This window comes from Microtus pennsylvanicus, chromosome 7, assembly GCF_037038515.1.
Source record: "Microtus pennsylvanicus isolate mMicPen1 chromosome 7, mMicPen1.hap1, whole genome shotgun sequence".
Lineage (NCBI taxonomy): Eukaryota > Metazoa > Chordata > Mammalia > Rodentia > Cricetidae > Microtus > Microtus pennsylvanicus.
The window spans coordinates 120,225,462-120,235,077 of record NC_134585.1 but is presented as its reverse complement, the minus strand read 5'-3'; the positions used below and the strand labels follow the sequence as shown (position 1 = coordinate 120,235,077).

The 9,616-nt window shown below is 42.4% G+C and overlaps 1 protein-coding gene and 1 pseudogene across 1 annotated transcript; one reads left to right on the top strand and one right to left on the bottom strand.

The window, feature by feature from the left end:
• Positions 1-5,041: 5,041 nt before the first annotated feature.
• On the bottom strand, positions 5,042-6,178 carry LOC142854088 (speckle-type POZ protein-like). Its single transcript, XM_075979195.1, has one exon. It carries the CDS (start codon positions 6,176-6,178, stop codon positions 5,042-5,044), a length of 1,137 nt encoding a protein of 378 aa, XP_075835310.1.
• A 1,136-nt stretch (positions 6,179-7,314) lies between these two features.
• LOC142853923 (survival of motor neuron-related-splicing factor 30 pseudogene) lies at positions 7,315-8,538 on the top strand (annotated as a pseudogene).
• The last annotated feature ends 1,078 nt before the right edge of the window (positions 8,539-9,616 follow it).

The following is a 9,616-nucleotide window of genomic DNA, read 5'->3' as shown; positions in this document are numbered from 1 at the left end:
GCCTAAAGAAAGAATTCTCAATAGAGGAATCTCAAGTAGCTTAGGGACACTTTAAGCAACACTCAACATACTTAGCCATCAGGGAAATGCAAATCAAGTCTGTTTTGAGATTCCATCTTATACCTGTCAGTGACAGAAGTGACAGTTCATGCTGCCAAGAAACTGTGTCAAGGAGGATATATCTCCATGCTGGTAAGAGTTCAAAGCAGGACAGCCATCATGAAAATCAGTTTGGCAGTTTCTCAGAAAATTGGGAATCCATTTACCTAACAACCCAGGTACACCACTCTTGGGCATATATGCAAAGACATCCACTCAACTATGTTCAATTGGCCTTATTGAATATCTAGAAACTGGAAGTAAACTAGATCTTGTACAGCAGAAGAATGGATAAAGAAAATAAAGAGGTGGATGGCCAATGGCCAGGGAGGAGAGGTTAGGCTAAACTTCTGGGGGAGGGAAGAAATCTAGGTGCTCAGATTTCGACAGCAGACTCGGAACAAATCAGATGCACCTTAATGAGGAAAGGTAAAAGTCACGTGGTAGAACATAGTTTAACAGGAACAGGTTAATTTGGGTTATAAGAACTAGTAGGAAACAAGTCTAAGCTAAATGCCAAGCTTTCATAATTAGTAATAGTCTCTGTGTCACTACTTCTGGGCTAGCGGTCCCAATAAAAAAGTATAACTATAGCTAGGGAAGAAGGTATACTGTCTGGAGATGTCTCCTTCTCCTTCTGTTCCTCTAGCTCCAACCGCCCTGCTCCCAGTATATTTCTAGTGCTGTAGCAGACCTTTTGGAGTGACCTCTGTTCACTGTCTTTCTCCATTCCAAGGAGACAAACCAAGCAGATTCTGTGGAACTCTCTGCTCTCCTCCCTCTTATGAGCCCTTTCAGTCTTCTATCCTATGCCCATTTCTGTGTGTCAGCTCCCAATACCCAGAAACACATTTCACCTGAAACCTCCAGTGGCCAAAACCATAAAGTCCAAAGAAAATTTCCTACCAGAGAGCATACAGCTATCACACTTTGGTCAGAGAGAAAACAGAAACCAAAAGTCAGAACACCCTCCCCAAAAAGACAACTCCCTATAAACATTGCAATCCTAGAATTCTAGATGCCACCATAAAAAAAGAAAATATAATACATAAGTTCAGACATATTAGAATTGTGCCCAATTCAAAATGGGGGCAATAAAAGCCAGAACATCCTGGACAAATGTTCTGTAGATTCTAAGAGATCACATATGCCAGCTCAGACTATAAACAATTGAATAGACCTATAAATCCTAAGTAAGCAGAAGCAGTCATTAAAAGCCTCCTAACTTAAAAAAAATGTTCAGAGTCAGATGGCTTTAGCCAGAATTCTACTTGACTTTCAAAGAAGAGTTAATACCAATACTCCTCAAATTATTTCTCAAACTGCAAACAGAAGGAACACTGATAAGGACATAAATTCAAAGACACTCCATTCCTGTGGAATAATCCTCTTGTATGCTGTAAAGATTTGTCACTTGGATTGTTTTAATACAATGCTGTTTGGCCAGTAGCAAGGCAGGAAGTATAGGTGGGGTGACCAAACTAAGGGTGATGGGAAGGAGAAGGGCAGAGTCAGAGGTACTGCCAGCCAGATGTGGAGGGAGCAGGAGATGAACATGGCAGAGAATACATAAGGAACATGGATTAACTTAAAATGTTAAGAGCTAGCTAGTAACAAGCTTGAGCTATCACCTGAGCAGTTGTAATTAATATAAGTGTCCAAGTGATTATTTGGGACAAGGCGTTGGGACAGGAAATGTCTTTTACATATGGTGTCCACCATCTGGTGTGGATCCACATAATATCTGAGAAGCTTTATAAAGGTTCTAAACACACAGAAACAGAGCCATGCTGGGTTTCCGAGTCTCTCATACCACCTGCAGTACAGAGACACATCTCCAGACAATGCCCGCGAGATGGAGCCGGCTGCCAACCATGAGCTAAGCAGGGTGAAGGGTTTCTGAAATCTTTTACATGTGCTTCAGTACAGAGGCATTTCTCAGTTGCTCTCTGTGGGCTTGAGCTGTAAGTGCCATTCACTGCATGACAGATTTGGGGTTTTGCTCTTGCAGACAGAAAAGGATACAGATACACAATAATGACAGATTCAGATGGAAAGAACCTCTAAAGGTGTTACAGTGTGTTTAAAAATATATGTAGACTTGGAGAGAAAAAAAAGGGTAGAAAAGTCCATAAAAGAGAATAATAAAAATTATAATAAGCCACATAAAGATGGAAAATGCACAGAGTCTGGATTATGTATTTATCATGCTGCCTTTAAAACTTTTGCCTGCTAAGAGACCTTGGATTTTGAAAACTGGTATATTAAACTAATATATATATATACATATATATGTATATATATATATATATCTTAAAATTATCTTGACTTCAAAATTAGAGTCAAAAGATATGTTGTTTTGGGGGAGAGTTTATGCTTCTATTTCCATAGGAAATGAGAAGCTATAGATTCATTCTGGATTAAGAAAAAATAGGTTTGATCAAGAAATACCCCCTGAAATACTGACTACAAACATGGAAAAATGAACCTAAAGAAACTAGAAGACACATGGTGTATATTTTACCTGCTCAAACACGTATCAAAAAATCATGTTTGGCTAACTTGTCTCAATGCAGCCTATACTTACATTAGTACAGGCATGTATGTTACCTTTAAAAGTTTGTATATTTTCAGAGCAAGGAGACCAGACATTAATAAAAATGGCCCATATGATCCAGCATTCAAAAGAGCTCCAAAGCTGCTGACTGAGGTGATCCAGCGTCACAGGCTGCTTCAGCCTAGACTTAACAATTATCCCCATTTTCTCAGGGTCCTCCCTGTCCCTCATTTCCACCAGAATAAAACAAAAGTTGCAGATGGTCCACCCGCAGGAGAAATTCTGCATGTTCAACAGTTTATAGTCCCAGCTCTGGTCAACGGCGTCCTGTGACGTTTCTCCTGGAGGCAGTAGAAGGTTAAACTAGATCCAAAATGAAAAACTAGGATTTGTCTTCTCTTGCCCTGTAGGAAACAATAATAGGCACGATATACATTTTTAGCTTCTGTTTCTCCTCTGTTCCCTCTTCTATGAGCTCGGAAACTCGAGTCTCTGAAATTATCCAGATTTCAATTCTACTTTCAGTGTGGGTAGACTAGGCTACATGGGACTGTTGTATCACTTCATTTTTTTTTCTAGATTGAATCTTAGGTCAGTGGATTTCTAATTTTGAGAATCATACACAACTTTTGATAATCTACAACATTTTATATACTCATCCAAAATTTTGCACAGTGGTTCTCCAGAGTAACAGAACATACCCAAGAATGATGGAGGAAGGTCATTGGCTAATAAAGGAACTGCCTTGGCCCATTTTATTGGTTAAAACATAGGTAGGTGGAGTAAACAGAACAGAACGCTGGGAGGAAGAGGAAGTGAGCTCAGACTCCACAGCACTCCTCTCCAGAGCAGACGCCTCAGAGAGACGCCATGCCCCAGATCCGACCCAGCATGGACTTAGGCTAGAATCTTCCCGGTAAGACCGGTACTCACAGATTATTAGAGATGGGTTTATCGGGATATCAGAATTAGCCAGTAAGGGCTAGAGCTAAAGGGCCAAGCAGTGATTAAAAGAATACAGTGTCCGTGTAATTATTTCGGGGCATAAGCTAGCCGAGCAGGCAGCTAGGGTGTTGGGGACGCAGCCCCGCCGCCCCTATTACTACACCAAGGACTCTCTCTGTATGAACAAAGGAGATTCATTAGAATGCCTTAGGGCTGCAGTCCTGCTAAACCCACAATGGCTACCTGTGAAGGGAGAGTCCAAGAATCCAGTACTTAATCAGTCCAGGATATTAGATGTGCCGAGTGGTCCTCAATCTATGCTGGAACTATAAAAAAGAATTCTCTAATGCCAGTGAGGGAATGGTCTTGCTGCAAAGTGAGGACAAGCAGGCAATGAGCAACAGCTTCCTCCATGTTTTTTCATAGGCTCCCAGGAGGCAGAAGGCGTGGCCCAGCCAGAGGTGTGTCCTTCAGACTCTAGATATGGATTAAAGGTGTGTTCTTCAGGTCTTGAGATAAATGTTTATGTTTTTCTGCCTCCAAAGTGTGTCTGTGAAGTGCTGTACCTACTTCAAGTTAAGCAAAAACATTTTCTCACAGTCGCGCCCTCTGTTTTAGTATTATAGTTAATTCCAGGTATAGTCAGGTCGGGAACCAAGAACAACAATCTCAAGAGAATTTGCTTGCTGAGGTCAATCTTCCATAAATAAGGGAATGGTGTCCATTCTTACACAGCTGGTATTGCGCTTCTCATGTTTTTATAAGAATTCCTCCCCCCCCCCTTCGGCGCCTGAGGAGTTTTTCCTTTTCCAACCGAATCTTCTAGTCTTCAAGGATATTTTCCCTGCTGGAGCTGCCCTGCCGCCGCTGGGCTAGCTTCCCAGGCCCCATCAGAGTTCATCATAGCTCCACCCCACCCTCCATTCTGTAGCACCAAAAATAAAAACCTAGAGATAGCTATTGGGGTTCAGACCGACAACCAGAAAAGCAAAGCAGCCAAGCCACTAGAGACATCTTTCCTGTCTTAAGGCTTGGGGACTGCAGAAGAAGCAGATTATTAAGCCTCTCTCATCCCTTTTCATATTACCTCTCGTGCTGGGATTTCCTAGGCTAGGATGGAAGGTGTGAACCACCACCACCTGGACGTGTTACTGCATTGATCTTGTTTAGATTAAGGTGCCTTTAAACCCACAGAGATCCATGTTACTCTGTCTAACAAATCCTGGGATTAAAGGTTTGTGTCACCATTGTCTGATCTCCAGTGGCTTTAGCTTTACTTCTGGTCAGGGAAGAATTGTTTATCAAAATACAAATAATACACCACTACAATACTCAAGGCATTAATTAATGTATTAAAGCACTACTAAACCATGATGTCTTTTCCCCAGAGTTGCTGTAATTGCTCCATGTACCCCATAGTCTACCCAGGAGTCATCGGTATCAACACTGACCACTGCTTCTGGGATACACATTGAGGGTACCAGTGACAGGTTCCTGGGATTGCTTCAGACGATTGAGAGGGGGCTCCAGTAGATTGCATTGAGCAGAAGCCAGGGAGCTGTATGCTTCAGCCACCAAGTGGGGGCATGAATCCACCATTAACTTCCAGCTTGCGGTCTGAGAGACCTCGGAAGCATGAGCTGTAATAAAATTCAGCACCTGTGTTTTCAGCTGCCCTGTGCTGTGGCGATCAGCCAGGAAGAGAGTGTGGGCAGCATTCTCCACAGAGAGGTCCCTGCAGAGGGCACTCTCGCACATGACCTTCAAACGCTCCAGGCCATACTTGTCAGCAGCTGCCAGCACAGCATCTGCCATGCTGTGGAGGACTGGTTCCTTCCCGGTGTAAATGAAGTCCATCATTGCCTTGAAGACTTCTGGTTTCAGGTCATGAATCTCAATGCGATTCTTTCTGCTCTCCTCCGTGTCATGTTCAAACATGGCTCTGAAAACTGGAGAGCGAGCAGCTAAGATGGCCTTGTGAGCCTGGAATTCCTGGCCAGCTACCACCAGGCAGCAGTCTGTGAAGCTCGAATTCTTCCACAGCTCTCCTAGATCATCTCCTAATAGGCCTTTGGGAACCTGGATTCTCGGCTCCGTGCTGTCATCAGGGATTCTGTAGGAGTATGGGGCCAGGATCCCCGTGCAGTGGAGGGTGAAGTGGTCTTCAGGGAGAAGGCAGCCAGAATGGTCCAAGAGAAAATCTCGAAGGACGAACAATCTGTAACCCCTTTGGTAGCCTGGCAGGAAACTAAAGTCTTCCAGGCTAGTCACAGGTTCATATTTTTCTCCTTTGGCGTTTATGATCCAAAACTTGATCTCTGCCTTAATGGGACTCTTTGGAGAGCTGAGCAACTCTATGTTAACTGACAGGTAATCTGAGCTTTCTTCATCGACCCCCTTAGGGTGAAGTCTCAAACACCATTTGTTATTGTCTCCTGTTGAGAATGTTGGGCTTCTAATACTGTCCCTCCTTTCCTCCATAATAAAACGGAAGCGGCGGATGGTCCACCTGCAGGAGAAATTCTGCATGTTCCACAGTTTGTAGTCCCAGCTCTGGTCAGCGGCGTCCTGGGACATTTCTCCTGGAGGCAGTTTCAAGGTTAAACTGGATCCAAAATGAAAAAACTAGGATTTGTCTTCTCTTGCCCTGTAGGAAACAATAATAGGTACGATATACATTTTTTGCTTCTGTTTCTCCTCTGTTCCCTCTTCTATGAGCCCGGAAACTCGAGTCTCTGAAATTATCCAGATTTCAATTCTACTTTCAGTGTGGGTAGACTAGGCTACATGGGACTGTTGTATCACTTCATTTTTTTGTAGATTGAATCTTAGGTCAGTGGATTTCTAATTTTGAGAATCATAGACAACTTTTGATAATTTACAACATTTTATATACTCATCCAAAATTTTGTACAGTGGTTCTCCAGAGTAACAGAACATACCCAAGGACTCTCTCTGTATGAACAAAGGAGATTCATTAGAATGCCTTAGGGCTGCAGTCCTGCTAAGCCCACAAAGGCTACCTGTGAAGGGAGAGTCCAAGAATCCAGTACTTACTCAGCCCAGGAGGTTAGACGTGCCGACTGGTCCTCAATCTGTGCTGGAATTATAAAAAAGAATTCTCTAATGCCAGTGAGGGAATGGCCTTGCTGCAAGGTGAGGACAAGCAGGTAATAAAGCAAGAGCTTCCTCCATGGTTTTTTATAGGCTCCCAGGAGGCAGAAGGCGTGGCCCAGCCAGAGGTGTGTCCTTCAGACTCTAGATATGGATTAAAGGTGTGTTCTTCAGGTCTTGAGATAAATGTTTATGTTTTTCTGCCTCCAAAGTGTGTCTGTGAAGTGCTGTACCTACTTCAAATTAAGCAAAAACATTTCTCACAGTCGCGCCCTCTGTTTTAGGATTATAGTTAATTCCAGGTATAGTCAGGTCGGGAACCAAGAACAACAATCTCAAGAGAATTTGCTTGCTGAGGTCAATCTTCCATAAATAAGGGAATGGTGTCCATTCCTACACAGCTGGTATAGCGCTTCTCCTGTTGTTATAAGAATTCCTCCCCTTTTTCTTTCTCCCCCCCACCCTAGGCGCCGGCGGAGTTTTTCCTTTTCTGACCAAATCTTCCCGTCGTCGTGGCTATTTTCCCTGCTGCAGCTGCCCCTGCTGCCGCTGGGCTTGCTTCCCAGGCCCCTGCCCGCAGTCCAGTCCCCAACCCCGCGCAAGATGTCCGAGGATCTAGCAAAACAGTTGGCTAGCTACAAAACCCAACTCCAGCAAGTAGAAGCTGCTCTTTCTGGAAAGGGAGAAAATGAAGATCTGTTGAAATTGAAGAAGGACTTGCAAGAAGTTATAGAATTGACCAAAGACCTTCTGTCAACTCAGCCTTCGGAAACTCTTGCAAGTTCAGACAGTTTTGCTTCTACTCAGCCTACTCATTCATGGAAAGTAGGGGACAAATGTATGGCAATCTGGAGTGAAGACGGACAGTGTTACGAAGCGGAGATCGAGGACATAGATGAAGAAAATGGCACAGCTGCAATCACCTTTGCTGGTTATGGCAATGCTGAAGTGACTCGGTTGTTGAGCCTCAAACCCGTAGAAGAAGGAAGGAAGGCAAAAGAGGACAGTGGCAACAAACGTATGCCAAAAAAAGAAATGATTGCCCAGCAACGTGAATATAAAAAGAAAAAAGCTTTGAAAAAAGCACAGAGAATAAAAGAACTTGAGCAGGAAAGAGAGGACCAGAAGGTGAAATGGCAGCTGTTCAACAACAGGGCTTATTCTAAAAACAAAAAAGGCCAGGTAAAGAGGAGTATTTTTGCTTCGCCAGAAAGTGTAACGGGCAAAGTTGGAGTAGGAACTTGCGGAATTGCTGACAAGCCTATGACACAGTATCAAGACACACCTAAATACAATGTCAGGCATTTGATGCCTCAATAATGAGAAAAACTCTTGGATTTCTTCTCTGCAGGGCTTTACATTTACCTTTTTATTCTTATATTCTTCTAAAGGGAAATTATTTGCTAGATGAGTAAGGAAGATACATTGTTGTCATTGTTTGGCTTTGGTAGAATGAAACTTGAAGACATTTGATAACTGCTCTCATTTAACTTTTCATTACTACTTACCACAGTTCCCTCAGAGTTTGTTGAACAAGGCAACTTTTCTAGGTAGATGCTGCTTAAATCAGCACTTAGATGACTTAGTGTACTTCAGGCCCCTACTTCACTAATGTTGAGTAGACATTTTGTAAGTCCTAATTTGGAGTTTTCGGGTGCTTTGCACTTGATGTATCCCAGCAGTTCATTGGAACATCATGGCAAAATGCCAGCCTGCTAAAGATATCTTCAGTTTGATGATAACCTGGCCATTGTCCAGACAAACCCGAGCATGGGTTAATTTATAAATGACAGGGTTTAGTTTGAGGTTTTTCCTTGAATTCTTTCCTGGGCCTCTTAGGTCACTTCCACAATTGACTCACCTTGTATTTTTTGGTCATTCAGTTTGAATTTTATATTAAAAAACAAACCATGTGTAGGATGTGCTCCCCTTCTCTCGTGTTTATTTGGTGTTTTGTATTGTTTTTTTCTTTGTTGATTTTTCACTTGTGGTAGTGTTTCCATTTTGGGGGAATGTGTAATGTTTATATGGGAAAACAAAAAGCTGATGTACAGCTTTCTATACAATGTAGATACTATTTTTGTAAAAAACAACAAGGCTAAATCAATGAACAAGAGTACTGAATATTTCATGATTGAATTTTCCTGTATTTCTTGTGCATTAATCTGACCATAATTTCCCTGTATATTATGTTCATGTAGCTGAGTTTGTAATTTTTATTAACTAGATCAAGTTGCCAGCATTTGTTGGTATACGTGAGCACCACAGTTATCCCAAGTTGAGTTTAAGCCAGAAACACAGATAGAAAAAGGGTCTTCCTGTTACTGGAAGAAGACTATTTTTAGGGTGTGTGTTAATTTCAGTTTTGTATGTTTAACTTTAATAAATAAAGTGTTTTTAAATCTCAAAAAAAAAAAGAATTCCTCCCATACACACGATCTGGGAAGAGAAGCTTTTCTTACCCTCTCAGTGTTCACAGCATGAAGGTCAGGGTGGAAGAATTCATATAAGGAGGCAGGAGTAGAGCCAGACAGGATTCTCTGAAAGTGGCTGTTTTCCTTCCTGCTTTTTATTCCGTTCACACTCACAGTCCCTGGGACGGCTCCACTAAATTTATTGGTGGTCTTTCTGGTCCTCTTCAGTTAATCCTCCTTATACTCTCTTCCTGATCCACTTAATGGTGTGCTATGAGAAAATTCTAATTACTTCTCGTTTCCATCAATCAGACTGCCGAGATTCAGGGTCTCATTATCTCATAATTTTCCTCCTCAGTGGTGAGTTCTGTTCATTAAACTGTGAACTCCCATGCTTACCATGCTGGACCTTAAATGGGAGAGTGTATTCTGGCTTCTAAAGGGCGCAGAATATTTTCAACAGGTATTGAAGAAGGGACTTTGACAT

What these genes read in the sequence shown, in the direction of transcription:
- LOC142854088 (XM_075979195.1), bottom strand. Translation starts at nt 6,178, where the DNA reads ATGTCCCAGGACGCCGCTGACCAGAGCTGGGACTACAAACTGTGGAAC.